This window comes from Ciona intestinalis, unplaced genomic scaffold, assembly GCF_000224145.3.
Source record: "Ciona intestinalis unplaced genomic scaffold, KH HT001121.1, whole genome shotgun sequence".
Classification (NCBI taxonomy): domain Eukaryota; kingdom Metazoa; phylum Chordata; class Ascidiacea; order Phlebobranchia; family Cionidae; genus Ciona; species Ciona intestinalis.
In genome coordinates, this window is record NW_004191442.1 from 1 (window position 1) to 16,589 (window position 16,589).

General features: G+C 35.2%; 3 protein-coding genes and 2 long non-coding RNA genes across 8 annotated transcripts; 1 reads left to right on the plus strand and 4 right to left on the minus strand.

The window, feature by feature from the left end:
* Positions 1-29: 29 nt before the first annotated feature.
* On the minus strand, positions 30-922 carry LOC108950877 (C-type lectin domain family 4 member A-like). The gene is made up of 2 exons (XM_018817093.2): positions 386-922; positions 30-305 (listed from the first exon to the last, which is right to left on the minus strand). The coding sequence occupies exons 1-2, from the start codon at positions 606-608 to the stop codon at positions 58-60; spliced, it is 471 nt and encodes a 156-aa protein (XP_018672638.2). The 5' UTR covers positions 609-922; the 3' UTR covers positions 30-57.
* Positions 923-1,314: 392 nt separating this feature from the next.
* Positions 1,315-3,849, minus strand: LOC108950878 (C-type lectin domain family 4 member A-like). Of its 2 annotated transcripts, XM_026840095.1 has the most exons (4): positions 3,486-3,849; positions 2,618-3,142; positions 2,296-2,351; positions 1,315-1,851 (listed from the first exon to the last, which is right to left on the minus strand). In XM_026840095.1, exons 2-4 carry the CDS (start codon positions 2,680-2,682, stop codon positions 1,676-1,678), a joined length of 297 nt encoding a protein of 98 aa, XP_026695896.1. In that variant the 5' UTR covers positions 2,683-3,142; positions 3,486-3,849; the 3' UTR covers positions 1,315-1,675. The 2 variants fall into 2 exon arrangements, with proteins under 2 accessions (XP_026695896.1, XP_026695895.1); XM_026840094.1 differs by lacking the exons at positions 1,315-1,851; positions 2,296-2,351.
* Positions 3,850-4,793: 944 nt separating this feature from the next.
* On the minus strand, positions 4,794-15,009 carry LOC113475658. Of its 2 annotated transcripts, none has more exons than XR_003397408.1 (2): positions 14,999-15,009; positions 4,794-4,909 (listed from the first exon to the last, which is right to left on the minus strand). It is a non-coding gene; the product is annotated as an uncharacterized LOC113475658 (long non-coding RNA). The 2 variants fall into 2 exon arrangements; XR_003397409.1 differs by lacking the exon at positions 14,999-15,009 and adding an exon at positions 11,931-11,942.
* LOC100186586 lies at positions 5,912-7,556 on the minus strand. The gene is made up of 5 exons (XR_003397407.1): positions 7,187-7,556; positions 6,657-7,115; positions 6,381-6,492; positions 6,197-6,294; positions 5,912-6,138 (listed from the first exon to the last, which is right to left on the minus strand). It is a non-coding gene; the product is annotated as an uncharacterized LOC100186586 (long non-coding RNA).
* LOC100181052 (lanC-like protein 3) lies at positions 9,553-16,371 on the plus strand. 2 transcript variants are annotated; one of them, XM_002128179.3, is made up of 8 exons: positions 9,555-9,767; positions 10,342-10,489; positions 11,370-11,457; positions 12,024-12,121; positions 12,775-12,956; positions 13,778-13,993; positions 15,027-15,237; positions 15,723-16,371. In XM_002128179.3, the coding sequence occupies exons 1-8, from the start codon at positions 9,617-9,619 to the stop codon at positions 15,883-15,885; spliced, it is 1,257 nt and encodes a 418-aa protein (XP_002128215.1). In that variant the 5' UTR covers positions 9,555-9,616; the 3' UTR covers positions 15,886-16,371. The 2 variants fall into 2 exon arrangements, with proteins under 2 accessions (XP_026695893.1, XP_002128215.1); XM_026840092.1 differs by lacking the exon at positions 15,027-15,237 and having other exon boundaries at positions 9,553-9,767.
* Positions 16,372-16,589: the final 218 nt, after the last annotated feature.

The window sequence follows — 16,589 nt, forward strand, 5'->3', positions numbered from 1 at the left end:
CATTCATTGAAACAGTAACAAGTTTTACGTTAAACAATGTCAATTTATTGACTAGTTTTAAATGTTAAGGTAATTACTTTGACAAATATAACGATGTGTAGTGCTGCACGGTTCAATCGCCCATTTAAATAAAACATTTAATGCAGCGTGGTATCCCATTGTAACACAAAGTTTACTGGAATCGTAAACGTCAGCATTGCCTTTCCAATAAGTGAAGACCGATGTATTAGTTGTTGTACCATCCGACCATTGCAATGTAGTTGAACTGGTACGACTCAAACCAATGTAGAATGAATATGGCCAAACTAAATCGAAAAATACAATCTTATTTCCATTAAACAGGTGTAAACAATATAGTCTCTATAACATCATATTAAATGCTTACCTGTTAACTTTGTGGTATCGATATTTTTGACAAGAAAATCTTGAATTCGTTGGGATTTAACAACAGCTAAAATGGCGTTCATTGCTTTACAACTTCCTTTTGCTTGACCAACTGAATAAACCCACGTATACTCAATGTAATATTCGATGCCATCAAGTTGATGCCAACTACCAGTGGTTGGTGTTATGACGATTAAATTTAACAGAATCAAAACGAACAACATACTTTTGCTTATTCGGTTACAATATAGTATCCTAAAACACAGTGGTTACGATGATCAAATCTAAACCCCTGCGAATTCCTAATAAAAGACATAACAATGACTAAATATTCATATAGTACAATGCGTATAGCAGTGCACACAACCAATGCACTACCATTTCGTTATTACTGGTGTACAATCAAAACAGATTTAGCATCACAAAAAGTTTACAGCATCGCCCACGGTAGTCTATTAAGTCCATCCTACACACGACGTAAGCACAGTGCTCGTTTCTGGTCTAGCATTATTAAAGCATTTACCTTATACGATATATGTAGTCATGTATACTTAAAGCATTTAACTTATACGATATATGTAGTCATGTATAGTAGGGTGGGGAAAGATCGAAAACTTTTGATTCTATTTTCCCGTTCGATTTGGTAGTAAAGTAAAATTACTTTGTTTACTCCCATTTGGTAGTAAACAAAGAATATTTAAAGAATTATTAAACCGTATTCTTATGACTTTAATAGACCGATGTTATGTGTTTAAAACACGATCAGGATATTTGGATATTATTTGCTAAAGGTGTCCCATCTCCCCCACCCTACTATAACTAATTTAGGTATATATAAATACATCGTGTCTAAGTTCTATATGCTCCTTTGACCTTTATTGTTCGGTGTCGATTAATACACGTTAAATTTTCTAATACAACTCTTGAACTCGTTAAAACAAATACAATTTATTATTGATAGACTAGGGGTCTACAGGTTTTAAGTATAGTAGGGTGGGGGGAGATAGGACATCTTTTCGTATAATTTTTTCTTTTCATTTGGTAGTAAACAAAGAACATTCAATGAATTATAGAACCGCATCTTCACGACTTCCATAGACCGTTGTTAATTGGCTATTTGGATATATGTGTTAAAGATGTCCCATTTTCCCCCACTTTACTATATATTTGAAAAACGAAAACGTATAATAAAAGGTTAAGAAATACAACCCTAAACCCAATTTTACTGTGGAATGAACGATGTTACATTTAGTAACAAGTTTGTGTGTACATCGTATAATTTTGTCGACTTCTAATTCTGTTTCACAACTTGAGCGTAAACATCTCCTGACGGTTCATCACGACTGTTGTCGTCTGTTTCGTTTTGACCATTATCTGTGCTTGCGTTGTCAGCTTCTTCGTATAGATCTTGAATTGGTTCAGCAGATGTTCCGTACAATACATTGTCAACCACAACTGGACCATCATCTAAATGGTTTGCGTAATAATATAAAGTTACGTTCATGTTAACTGGTAAGCGGACAGGATGTGTAAACACCCGTGTTATACACACTCAACTTGCCTAGCCATATTTAGGTATTCGTTTATTTATTCTAGTTTTTTTGTAACTTAATTAATTTGCCCCAGAAGTGCAGAATGTTAGGATTTTGGTTTTTATTATTGGATTACGATATTCTAAATATCAACTTTAAATTACATTTGTTGATTAACAATTTTAACGACTAATTAAAGACTGCAGTGTCTTAACATATACAAATACATGCAGCATTCAGTGGATCTATTCGGGTCGGAGATTGGTTTAAGATGCGTTTGGTCTTAGGACAATACATGAATTTTACGACTTTCTTTAGAACGTTATATAACCGTTTGGGTTTGAATACAACAACTTATTTTTTATCTTTACTTTCTAACCTTCCTCAGAACCAGATTTTCTCTTGTTGACGTTATCAGTCGTAGGTTTGTTGTTTCTGTAAGTCAAGATTAAAATGCTTAAACATCGTATGTATGCTTATACATCGTATGTATGCTTATACATCGTATGCATGCGTAGATCCACTCAAAACCTATCTAAACAGAGTGTGGGCCTGTAATATCTATCTGACGCGTAGCTTGAATTAGCGTGGGTTTAATAAAGTTTCGATTTAACAAGTGTTATCTTTACTCTTCATAATGTGATGTTTGTTTTTCTTTATTACTTCCTTGAGGAAATCACTTTACATTAAGTAAGACCAACCTGTAATACTTGATGTAGATTATTCCACAAATTACAAGGACAACGATTGCTCCAACACCGATCATTGCATAACCCACCACTCTTGTATCGCCCGAGGTTACTTTATTAAATTTTGTTGTTTGTTCAGTTGTAACAGATGTGGTAAGCAGTTTTGATGTTGTAGTTGTTAATGTGATTGTTGTAGGCGATGTTGTTGTTGGTGTGTTGCCTATTAAGTTTAGGTAAATACCAAATTATTCTAAGTATGTAACTAACCTAAGCTAATGCCACATTGGGTAAAAACTGTACGGAGCTTACGTTGACAAATATACCGAACGATCTTCGAGCATTCTTCAATCTTCCATTTAAATAATATATTAAATGCAGCGTGGAATCCCATTGTAACGCAAAGTTTCCTGTCATCATAGACGTCATCAGTGGCATCCCAATAAGTGAAGACCGATGTATTAGTTGTTGTACCATCCGACCATTGCAATGTAGTTGAACTGGTACGACTCAAACCAATGTAGAATGCGAATGGTCCACCTTTATATAACACAAAAATTCTCCTTTAAAACGCCCTGGGGTTTTATAGTTCTCGTCGTTGCTTCAACCAAGGTTTGTTCAAATTATCAACCACACAAAAAAAATAAAAAAAATCACCTCAAAAAAATAATTACAAACATCAAGTTACATACGTGGTAACTCGTAAGCTGGCACGAGGTGTATGAAACAGAACACCCGTGTTATAACGACTGCGTTTTCCAGCCACGCAAGGATAAAGAAAGTTACATTCATACTTGAAAAAGGTATAAAATATGCTTAGTCGACAATTTTTTCGCTAATCACATTTTTCATCAAGCAAATATGGTCGGTTGTAATAACTGACCTGTTAATTTTGAGTTGTCAATATTTGTCACGAGAAAATCTTGAATTCGTTTTGATTTAACAACAGCTAGAATGGCGTTCATTGCTTTACAACCTTCCTTTGCTATATTTGCATTAACTGTTGTATACTCAATGTAATATTCGATGCCATCAAGTTGATGCCAACTACCAGTGGTTGATGTTATGACGATCAAATTTAACAGAATCAAAACGAACAGCATATTATGGCTTATGCTATTACAATATAATATCTTGAAAACAGACAAGCTCAATTTAACGCATTGATGTCAGTTTTAATATTGGTACCAAACTCATGGAGACCAACTACTAAACCAATACGTATACGATGTACGCCTTGTAATATACTATAACTAAGAATAGCAGTATAACTTCCGTGTTTTTATAGATATGCAATCCGCACTTGTATAAACATGACGTATTACCTGGCGTAGTTAAAATAATATCTAAGTTGCAAGTTGTATTAAAACAATAAAGGTGGGATAATTGAAATTGAATAATACATTTCCCGCGGCTGCGTACTGTTAAAAACATTACATACAAAAGATTGACAAACATTTTTAAATTTGATAATTATTTTGACGTTTTTTTTTAAACCTAAAAATATTGTAATTTAGCATGTTGGAGAAACGATGAAAAACAATTTTGTTGTAATTATTTTGTTGTTGTAAAATTAAAGTTTTAATTTTATCTTATAGTGTAAAGTGTAAGCGAAATATTTTTTTATTTTGATCCCCATAAATGAATAAATGTAACTTACTTTATCCTCGCGTGGCCCGAAACCAACAGATGTTATAGCACGGGTGTTCATACTCCTCGTGCCAGCTTACGAGTTACCATGTATGCTACTTTGTGGGTGATTATTATTTTTTTTTTGTAAAAAAATGTGTTTTTTTTCAGCCATCGTAAATATTTTTACGTATGTGGGTCAGCTTACGAGTTTTTTTACAAAAACTCGTAAGCTGTGGGTGATTTTTTATCTGTACATAAACTGTAATAGTTCGATGCCGACTAATTTTTGACAAATCCTGTTAGTATAGTAGGGTGATGAAAGATGAAACATCTAAACATTCTGTTTTCTCGTCCTACTTGGTAGTAAACAAAGAATATTCAAAAAGTTATAAACGTACTATTACAGGTTATGTACGTCAATCGTTGTGCGGACCTTTAGACACATAATTGCTAGACAAAATTTTAAATTTTCAATCACGCGCTAAATGGAAAGTTTTGTTTTGCATATTTGTATATTGACGTGACCACTTTAAAAGAATAACTAAAGAGACTGGTATAGAACACAAGGTATATTTTTGCTGATGATCAATTTATTAAAATCGTTCGATTGTTTTTTACATTGTCAATATTATCCTGCTTATTGGTCACCGATTCGTAGGTATTCTCTGTCTTGAACTGAAATTAAAATTTGCTCATTAACATTTCAACAACATTACATTAAACTTAATTAGGCTGTAAATTTTCACAAAAACTATTGTAATTAAAACATAATGACAGTAGAATGTTTAAAAAACAATTGCTTTGGTTTCTGTAAACTTACATCTTCTTCTCACTAAACGTTGCGCAAGATTTCGTGGATTCGGGACCGATGAGTTCCTGTTTGAGGCGCGAATACGCAAAAATTAATAAGCCTTATGGCGTATCTAAACGCTTTAGGCAGATTAAATTTTCGCCTCAATGATGTCTTATAGTACGGTGAGGAAGATAGGACACCTTTTCAATCTTTTTTTTGTCCAATTCAGTAGTAAACAAAGAACTATTAAGGAATTATAAAACTGTATCCTCACGACTCCCATAGATCGTTGTTAATTGTTTTAAACACAATCAGGGTATTTTTTTTATTTATCTCAAATGTAATACACCTGTCGGTAATACCAAAACAATTTAAAAGTCATTGAAATATTTTAATAAAGCCAAGACATCATGGAAACTACGAACGTTTTTTGGAATGTTATTAAATCGGCTTGAACAGTAGTTCGTATTCTTTTGTTTTGATTTAATAAACCCCGTTATATGTTTCTGGTTGAGTTCCTTTCTCTCCTATTTCGGAAAGGAAGCAATAATATATACATTTAGTTCTCCTAATTGTCTTAACGTATAGTCTCGGCGCTGGTATACATTTTCATTATAAACATAACGACGTATTTAAATGATTGGCCTGTAAGGATGAATGAATGCAACTTACTTTATTCTCGCGTTGCTGGAAAACGACAGTCGTTACAACAAGGGTGTTCTTCATACACCTCGTGCCTGCTTATACGAGTTACAACATATGTTAATTTGCGGGTGATTATTTTTATAAGATTTTTTTGATGATAATTTGGACAGCCCGCTAGTGACCCCTGGGTAGAAAGAATTGCTATTTGCCCAAGGACACATACGCCTACAACAATGGTAGCAGCGTTGAAGTTACAATGTTGCATACGCAATATCACCATGATACGATTTAAGAGAAAACTATATAGAAAAGTGTTTTGACCAGTTATATACTACAGGTGTTATAATACAGAGCAACAAATACAAGTTTTTTTCTTGGGTTATCATAGATGGATGCCATTATTCGTTATTGAGATCTTCATATGCTGGTTCGGGCGCCTTTAGGTTTTCGTAATACGGCGGTTGATCTAAATAAGCAATGGTTCAGTTATTCTTGTAATACAACTTACACATCCAAGTACGTACAAGCAGAAGTTGTGGCATATGTTGTAATATGTCCCGATGCTTGCGTCATATCCATGTTATCATTGACGTTACAGGTTCTCACAGTTGATTGACTCAGCCTGGAAAAAAAATTTCCAATAATTCCTATTTTGTGTAACTGGGAAACACATGAAAAAATCTAAAATAAAAGATATATGTTATTTACCTTTTCCACAAGTACAGCACAAGTGCTAGCATGAATACAAGACTTGCAGATAAAATCGCGATGATAGGGATAACCCACGATGGTGTTTTGGGCGCGCAGCTTTTCAAGTTATCTGTTTTTAAACTTAAAGTAATAAAAAAACCAAAACTAATACCTTGTCCTGGAAGAAATATTAAACAATAAAAATAAATGCAAAACGACTGTTTCTAATTTACGATTAGGATGAAAAACGGTATGTAATACTTTGGTAATATCACAAATAACAGGTTTACGTACCTATTGTAGCATAGTTGTATTTGATGATTGTTTCATCTTTATATTCGGTTGTTGGTGTTTCTTCTGAGGTGAACGAACGTGTTCCTGTTTTTAGGACATTTGTTATTGTTGTTGGTGTATTTTCTACAACAGTATAACAAATTAAATATATCCATTAAACAGTAACAATTATTTTACAACGGATAATATAAATTGGTTTAGTATTTTTAATTGTTAAAAAGATACTTTGACAAATATAACGAAGAGTCATTCGACAGTATTCAATCTTCCATTTAAATAATATATTAAATGCAGCGTGGAATCCCATTGTAACGCAAAGTTTCCTGTAATCATAGACGTCATCAGTGGCATCCCAATAAGTGAAGACCGATGTATTAGTTGTTGTACCATCCGACCATTGCAATGTAGTTGAACTGGTACGACTCAAACCAATGTAGAATGCAAATGGCATCCCCGAGACTTAAAATACAAGTACAATATAACAATTTATTTGACTGCAATGCTAGTCTAACAATTTCATTTATACCCACCGTTCAAAATCGTTGTATTAATATTTTTCACGAGGAAATTTTGAATTTGTTGAGATTTAACAGCAGCTAGAATGGCGTTCATTGCGTTACAACCTTCCTTCGCGTTAGTTACATTAACTTCTGTATACTCAATGTAATATTCGATGCCATCAAGTTGATGCCAACTACCATTGGTTGATGTTACGGCGATCAAATTTAACAGAATGAAAACGAACAGCATATCTATTAAAGTCTACTGATGTATCCGTTACTAAATTAAAAGCATGTTTTGTTAAATGATATATTGCCAATATTTTTTCCATTGAATTTGACTAAAGACTTTCTGTTACAATATATATACATAACGTAATACAATTATTAATTAGTAGGGTGGGGAAATATGGGACACATTTTCTTTTTTTTTCTCGTCTAATTTGGTAGTAAATAAAGAACTTTCTCGTCCAATTTGGTAGTAAATAAAGACTTTCTGTTACAATATACACATAACGTAATAAAATTATTAACTAGTAGACTGGGGAAAGATGGGACACCTTTTCTTTTTTTTTCTCGTCCAATTTGGTAGTAAATAAAGAACATTTAACAAATTATAAAACCGTATCCTCACGACTTCCATAGACCGTTGTTAATTGTTTAAAACACGATCAGAATATTTGGATATTATGTGCTAAAGGTGCCTGTCTTACCCCACCCTACTATATTATATAATACAATATGTTTCCTTGTTGAGCTATACGGTAATTATATAGCGGACGAGAAAATAATTAAGCATCACGTCCGTGCCCTACGTATAGGTATGATACGTAACATCGTTAGGGACGACTTCCCGACTTTGTTTTGTCCCGGAATAATTGTGTTTGATATTATATTTAATACAAATTCTAACTTTACACAAAATAGTAAGTATTCAAGTACACCATGTCTGCGTGGTGTACAAAAGACCCCTCTTTTTTCCAACTAAACGGTGAGTATGAGGTGTATAAATACGCCATGTGTGTCTGGTGTATAATATAAGACATCCATATTATAGCTTGACAGCGAGCATAAGGTGTATGAATACACCATGTGTTTTTACTGTACAAAAAGACACTCGTTTTTTAACTCGATTGTGAACATGAGGTGTATAGGCCTAAACAAAAGTAATAGATATACAGTTGATATATATGTTCTTTGGTATAAAATCACTGTTAGCACATAATTTCCAGATATCCTGATCGTGTTTTAAACAATTAACAACGGTTTATGGAAGTCGTGAGGACATAGTTTCATGTTTCTTTGAATGTTCTTTGTTTACTACTAAATGTGACGAGAAAATAAAGTAAAAAGCGTCCCATCTTCCCCCACCCTACTATATATAAAATACACCTATGTTATAGCTCGGTAGATATAGTGTTATATATCTGAGGTGTTATATATCATATATATTCTTTTTGTAAGTAGAACTACGTGTATGATTAACTGTTTTTATCAGTGTTGTTTTTTTTATTGTGCTTTGAATAAATATTCCAGCCCCCTTGAATATAAAAGCATGTCACGGCCGACTGCACACACCATGTGCTTTCGTGCAGTTAACACCTATGCTCACAGTCGAGCTGCTGAAACTTTTGCAGTTTGTGGATACGCAGACATGAATTTTAGTTGGTTTGATAGTTTATATTCTAGTAGGTGGGAATTTGAGTAGCTTATCTATGGTTGCCACTCCCATGTCCACAGTCGAGTCGCTAAAGCTTTTGCAGTGTGTGGATAAGCAGACACGACTTTTGGTTGGTTTGGTCATTTATATCCTCATGGGTGGGAACTTGAGTGACTTATCCATGGTTGCCACTCTCATGCGCACAGTCGAGTTGCTAAAGCTTTTGCAGTGTGTGAATCTCCCCCCCCCCACCTTATTTGCTAATCACTAACCACTAACCCCTAGGTTAGGGGGTTAATTGTTGATGGTTAGGGGGTTAGTAGTTATAGGGCTTAGTGGTTATAGGGGTTAGTGCTAGTGGTTAGCAAATAAGGGGGGGGGGGGAGACTCTTTACTAGCACCAGGTTAGAGCAATTGCGGTTTCTTGCCCAATGACACATACGATACGCCCACAATGGTAGCAGTGTCGAGCCTTGAACCCATTACCTTTGGGCTACAGGCGGGTGCGCTAACCACAATGCCAAGGCGCCGGTCATTTATAAAACTTGAGCCACTCCCATGCCCACAGTCGAGTTACTAAAGCTATTGCAGTGTGTGGATAAGGAGACACGACGTTTGGTTGGTTTGGTCATTATATCCTCGTGGGTGGGTATCCATGGTTGCCACTCTCATAACCCACAGTCGAGTTACTAAAGCTATTGCAGTGTGTACATATAAGCAGACAAAAATTTAGTTGGCTTATACTACTATAGCTACCTGTTTTTTATATTAACAGATATTTAAATTAAAAACTCACGAAAATGAATCTGGGTCGTTATTTCAAAAACCCATACCCTGACATAGAAATCTCATATTCCCCCACCCCACGAGAAGTATACGAAGGCCGAATATTGAGTTGCGTGGATCATGTATTAAAGGGGTTACAGCCAACACATAAGAACGCTGGTGGAGGTGATTAAAATATAATATAGATTGTGCTTACCCACATTTTTTCCCAATTATCACTTCGAATAAATGTAACTTACTTTATGCTCGAGGGGCCGGAAAACGACAGTCGTTATAACATGGGTGTTATGCTTCATACAGCTCGTGCCAGCTTACAAGTTACTAAGTATGTTAATTTTTGGGTGGTTACCTTTTTTGGAATTTTTTTCATGCATAGCTGATAATTTGGACAACCCATTAGTGACCAATGGGTTGGAGCAATTGCTGTTAAGTGTCTTGTTCAAGGACACATACGCCCAGAATGGTAGCAGCGATGAGCCTAGAATCCATTACCTTTGGGTTTGAGGCTGGCACGCTAACCACTTTGCCACGGTGCAAGTTATAACATGGGTATCTTCTTATACACCAAAATCACATTGTGTATTCATACACCTTATGCTCACTGTCAAGTTATAACATAGGTGTCTTCTTATACACCAGACACACATGTTGCATTCATGCATCCCTACTATTAATTACCAAGTATGTAACTTTTTCGCTTATACAAAACACAAGTAACATAAAAACATTGTTACACCAGGTGTATACATTGGGACAGCTGGAGTTGCTTACATGTTATACTACCTTGCTAAAAGTGGCCATTTTCCAAATCATAAAGAAAAGTTCTTGGAAGCTGCCAAATCTTACGTTGATGTTTCAGTTGAATATTATGAACAAAGAAACATAGAGTAGGTAGTGTAGACCTAACTTTTGTTTGATATTTTAACAAAATCTGAGTTGACATTGTTAAAATACAGTTACGCTCATAGTTGTCAAACATAGGAAACCTCATTGATTAATGTGGTGAATGCAATATACTTTGGCTCTGCTTGTTTGCATAGACATCTAACAGCAGGGTAAAATCTGGGTTAACATTGTTAAAATACAGTTACGCTCATAGTGGTCAAATATAGGGAACCTCATTGATTAATGTGGTGAATGCAATATACTTTGGCTCTGCTTGTTTGTATAGACATCTAACAGCAGGGTAAAATCTGGGGGAACATTGTTAAAATACAGTTACACTCATAGTCATCAAACATAGGGAACCTCATTGAATAATGTGAAATATACTTTGGCTCTGCTTGAAATATACTTTGGCTCTGCTTGTTTGTATAGACACCAAACAACAGAGTAAAATCTGGTGTAGGCTTAAAACTGGGGTGATAAAGCAAATGATGACACCCATTTTAAAAGTTGGGGGGACATGTCACCCAAACCCTCCCTAACATTACGCCTATGCTTGGTATGGGACTAGATGGGGGGGTTTTAGCTAAACTATGTGGTAGCTTAAGCTACAAGCTTTCTTGAATTTCGGTTTATGTATACATTTAAATATGATTTCCAGTATTTTGTGAATTTTTAATATTGTTTGTATTTTTTTATGTGTACATTTAAATTGAACTGTTAGTATTTTGTATTTTTTTGTGTTTTTAATATTTTTGTATAATTTTCAAAAGTTTTATAAGTTGTTTATGTTTCAGGCACAATGTCAAGTATTTTGTATTTTTTTGTGTTCCTAATATTTTTTGTATTTTTAAAAAAATTTATACAATGTTTATGTTTCAGGCCATGCAATCAAGTGGGGTTCTTGCTTTCAAATAGTGGCGTGTATGCGGTTGCCGCGTTAGTTTACAACCTCCTTCAGGAAAAATTGGTACAGTAATCATAGATGTACTGTAACCTGTGCCTGGTGTAGCATGTTACCTAAGTTTTGAAAAGGGGTGACATTCTATGTTTGAGCACCCCTGTTTTACACCTAAACATATTTTACTCTGCTGTTAGGTATTTATACAAACAAGCAGAGCCAAAGTATATTTCATTCACCACATTAATCAATGAGGTTCCCTATGTCTGACAACTATGAGTGTAACTGTATTTTAACAATGTCACCCCAGATTTTACCTTGCTGTTAGGTGCCTATACAAACAAGCAGAGCCAAAGTATTTTGCATTCACCACATTAATCAATGAGGTTCCCTATGTTTGACAACTATATATGGAAATTTAAATTCCTCAAAATAAATTCACCCACAAAGTAACATACATGGTAAGCTGGCATGGGGTGTATGAAACAGAACACCTGTGTTTAACGCCTGTTTTCTGGCCACGCGAGGATAAAGTAAGTTACATTCATTCATTTTTTCATAGTTTTTGACACCTTATCCAAGTAACCTATTTGAGCCTTGAACCCTAAACCCCTGACTTTTATCTTTGATTTTAGAATTGCATGAAATATGTGAAACTGTTTCAAGATTTATCAGCTGAATGTGAAAAGGTGGAAATGCTACCAAATGGGTCGGATGAATTATTTGTGGGAAGGTAAAAAAAGATTTTTTATATGTATATAAATAGTAGGGTGGGGAAAGATGAGACACCTTTTTGTTCTTTTTTTTTCTTGTCCTTTTTTTTTTTTTTCTCGCCCTAGTAAACAAAGAACATTCAATGTTATGAAGTTATGAAATCGTGTCCTCACAACTGTTATACTGTTGCTAACTGGTTAGAACACGATTGGGATATTTGGACATTATGTACTAAAGGTGTCCCATCTTACCTCGTAGTACTAAAACTAACCTAACTTGATAATAACTGAACAGAAATGGCTCGTTTGTCTGCTAGGTTTAGCAATCACGCTTATTTTCTTCCAACTAAATGTAAATATGTTTTTAACCGTAGGTGTATTTTTATTTAAAATATTTCAAAATCTTCGCTATCATAATCTTTGTAAAAACACAAATAAAATTATAATGTCATATTCGAAAAATATATTTTCTATGTATGGCTGATAATTTCGACAACCCATTAGTGACCACTGGGTTGGAGCAATTGCCGTTAAGTGTCTTGTCCAAGGACACATGCGCCCACAATGGTAGCAGCGACGAGCCTTGAACCCAGTATGTTTTAATTAAAATAAATCTCCTATGCACTGAAGCCAGTGTGTCCGAAAATAAATAAATGTTATTTCTATTTTACAGAGCTGGGTATTTACTCGGCATCCGTTTGCTTCAACGAGATTTAAAAATTGAAATTCTACCTGCTGAAACAATTCGTAAAATAATTCGGGCCGCGGTCCAATCAGGAGAGAAATTTAGGTCACATGTTAATCTGGAAGGAGAGCCCCCTCTGATGTATGCTTATTACAAAACAATGTCTTTGGGTGGGTAACTTGTGGTATTAGCTTTTTGTGTTATGCAGTATGGGGTATTTACGAGCCAAAGTATATTGCATTCACCACATTAATCAATGAGGTTTCCTATGTTTGACAACTATAGGTGTAACTGCATTTTAACAATGTCACTCCAGATTTTGCCCTGCTGTTAGGTGTCTATACAAACAAGCAGAGCCAAACTACATTGCATTCACCACATTAATCAATGAGGTTTCCTATGTTTGACAACTATGAGTGTAACTGCATTTTACCATTGTCACCCCAGATTTTGCCCTGCTGTTAGGTGTCTATACAAACAAGCAGAGCCAAACTACATTGCATTCACCACATTAATCAATGAGGTTTCCTATGTTTGACAACTATGAGTGTAACTGTATTTTACCAAAGTCACCCCAGATTTTGCCCTGCTGTTAGGTGTCTATACAAACAAGCAGAGCCAAAGTATATTGCATTCACCACATTAATCAATGAGGTTTCCTATGTTTGACAACTATGATTGTAACTGCATTTTAACAATGTCACTCCAGATTTTACCTTGCTGTTAAGTGTCTATACAAACAAACAGAGCCAAAGTATATTGCATTCACCACATTAATCAATGAGGTTTCCTATTTCTGACAACTAATAGTACAACTAATTTAACAATCACCCGGTATTAGGGAAATGGGCTAACACTGGTCTAAATGCAAAGTCTTTAAAAAGGTCCTATATGGGTGAGGTGCTCATAAACAATTACTAAATTAGTCAACTTTGATCTTAATTCTAAGACTTCACCCATATAGAAATAAAAAAACATTGCCCCCTTACAGGTGCTGGTCATGGGGTATCAGGAATTCTCCAGGTTTTGCTTACTTTTCCCGACCATATCAACCCTGAGTCATTAACGCTGATTCAGCGTTCCGTCGATTATTTGTTGAGTCGTTGCGTGGACAAGCAGGGCTGTTACAATATCGCGACAGATCTGGAAACGTCACTGTCAAGTGACGGCGGAACACACCTCGTGCATTGGTGCCATGGAGCAGCAGGTTTGTAATGAATGAATGTAACTTATTTATCCTCGCGTTGCTGGAAAACGACTGTCGTTATAACACGGGTGTTCTGTTTCATACACCTTGTGCTTGCTTAAGAGTTACCAAGTATGTTACTCTGTGGGTAATTGCTTTCTTGTATAATTTAGACAATCCACATACGCCCACAATAGTAGCAGCTTCAAACACTACCACGGACGTGTTTAATTGCTTGAATGTAGCTTTATCGTTGCGTGGCCGGAAAACGACAGTCGTTATAACATGGGTGTTCTGTATTACACACCTTTTGCCAGCTTTTAAGTTATCAATGAATGTAACTTTTTATCCTCGCGTTGCTGGAAAACGACGGTCATTATAACACAGGTGTTTAGTTTCGTACACCTCGTGCCAGCTTTTAAGTTATCAATAAATGTAACTTATTTATCCTCGCATGGCCAGAAAGCAATATTCGTTATGACACAGGTGTTCTGTTTCATACACCTTATGTCAGCTTTTCAGTTATGAATAAATGTAACTTATTTATCCTCGCGTTGCTGGAAAAGGACTGTCGTGATAACACGGGTGTTCCTTTTCATACACTTCAGTTGTGTTTTCTACACATCACTTTTGGTCACTAATGGGTTGTCCAAATTATCAGCCATACAAGAAAAAACAAATATTAACATACATGGTAACTCGTAAGCTGGCACGAGGTGTTAAGCCCGTGTGATAACGACTGTCGTTTTCCCGCCACGCGAGGATAAAGTAAGTTACATTCATTTATTCATATGTGAATGAATGAAAGAATAAATGTAAATTGGTTTATCCTTGCGTGGTAGGGTAATGACAGTCGTTATAACAGGGTGTTCTGTTTCATACACTTTGTGCCAGCTTACAAGTTACCAAGTATGTTTTAATAAATGAACGTAACTTGTTTATACTTGCTTGACGAAGCAAAGACAGTCGTTATAACACGGGTGTTCTGTTTTATACACTTCGCAACGCGAGGATAAAGGAAGTTACATTCATTCATTCATCTGTATTCACACAGGTGTTGTATATCTATTTGCGCGTGCATATCTTGTATTTAACCGTGACCAGAAGTATCTCGATGCCTGTGTGCTCCTCGCTGATACCGTGTGGAAATGCGGGTTGCTGTCCAAGGGGCCGGGTATTTGTCATGGTGTTGCTGGAAGTGGTTATGTTTTTCTCATTCTGTATCGACTAACACAAGATGAAAAGTATCTTTACAGAGCTGATAGGTAAACTGGGTAGTCCACAATTGTGTACAGATTTATAAGCGCTGTCAGTTTGGTTTTCTTTTTAAATGAAATAAATGAGTCTTACTTTATTCTCCCGTGGCTGGAAAACGGCAGTCGTTAAGAACAGGTGTTCTGTTTCATACAATTGTGTCAGCTTAGGAGTTACCAAGTATGTTACTTTGTGGTAAAATTGGTAATGATGTTTCACTTGTTCATCATTAGTGTAAAGGGAGTTGTGTCTTTACGCACACTTTTGTTTCTATTAGAAGTTTAAATTGGTAATATTTAAACATAAATGGCTCTTTGTCTGCTAGGTGTAGCGAACACGCTTATTTTTTTCCAACTAAATATAAATATGTTTGTAACTTTTGTCGCTATATCCTGTCTTTTAAAGTATTTCTAAATCTTCCTTACCGTAATCAAAGAGAAAATGAAGTTATTACTATTGTAATTATAGTAAATACCTAATAAGCTTTTTTCAACAGATTCGGAGGTTTTATGTTCACTGAGGCTTTTAGCGTAGGTGCACGTACACCAGATAGACCTCACAGTCTATTTGAAGGGTTAGCGGGAACCATTTGCTTCCTAAACGACATTCTACAGCCTACGAAAGCGGAGTTTCCTTTAGCTGATGTATTTCTAGATTGAGTTGAAGATTCTTTTTTTCGACTATTTTTTGGGTTCATTTTAATTTCTTTTTTTCTGGGTCATTTATGAATGAATGAATGTAGCTTACTTTATCCTCGCATGGCCGAAAACGACAGTTGTTATCACACTGGTTTTCTGTTTCATATACCTCATGCCAGCTTACGAGTTACCATGTATGTAGCTTAGTGGGTGATTTTTTTTTCACTTTCTCTGTATGGCTGATAATTTGGAAAACCCATTATAATTTACATTTTTCTCAGTCATTTATAATTTATCATTTGAACATTTGTATCTTACCCATTCAAGTCACTTGTTAAAATGTTCACAATTTTCTGAAGATAATGGCCATTTTTTAATTTGTTCGTTTTTTGCCAATGTTTTATTTATACCATACTGTGTTGTTTCGCAGGTATTATTATTTTTGTAATTTTCCACAAAAATGCTGTTTGTTAATTGTACAAAACAAATAAAATTTGATTTAATTTATCATTATATGATTAAAAAATTTCTGATAATCCAGACTTGGCAGGCAACGACAGTCGTTACAACATGGGTGTTCTGTTTCATACACCTCGTGTCGCTTATAAGTTACGAGGTATGTTACTTTGAGGGTGATTATTTTTTCTGTGGATTTTAATTTTTTGTAGTGTATGCCTGGCTGCTTTGGTAACTTATTAGTGACCACTGGGTTGGAACAATTGGTG

Bases quoted from the DNA above. Each gene is read 5' to 3' on its own strand.
- LOC108950877 (XM_018817093.2), bottom strand. From the start codon at position 608: ATGTTGTTCGTTTTGATTCTGTTAAATTTAATCGTCATAACACCAACC. The intron at 306-385 runs GTAAGCATTTAA...TTTTCGATTTAG, and splicing joins CGATACCACAAAGTTAACAG to TTTGGCCATATTCATTCTAC.
- LOC108950878 (XM_026840094.1), bottom strand. From the start codon at position 3,705: ATGCTGTTCGTTTTGATTCTGTTAAATTTGATCGTCATAACATCAACC. The intron at 3,143-3,485 runs GTCAGTTATTAC...TGTTATATAAAG, and splicing joins TGACAACTCAAAATTAACAG to GTGGACCATTCGCATTCTAC.
- LOC100181052 (XM_002128179.3), top strand. From the start codon at position 9,617: ATGAATCTGGGTCGTTATTTCAAAAACCCATACCCTGACATAGAAATC. The intron at 9,768-10,341 runs GTGATTAAAATA...TTGTTACACCAG, and splicing joins ACATAAGAACGCTGGTGGAG to GTGTATACATTGGGACAGCT. The intron at 11,458-12,023 runs GTACAGTAATCA...CTTTGATTTTAG, and splicing joins ACCTCCTTCAGGAAAAATTG to AATTGCATGAAATATGTGAA.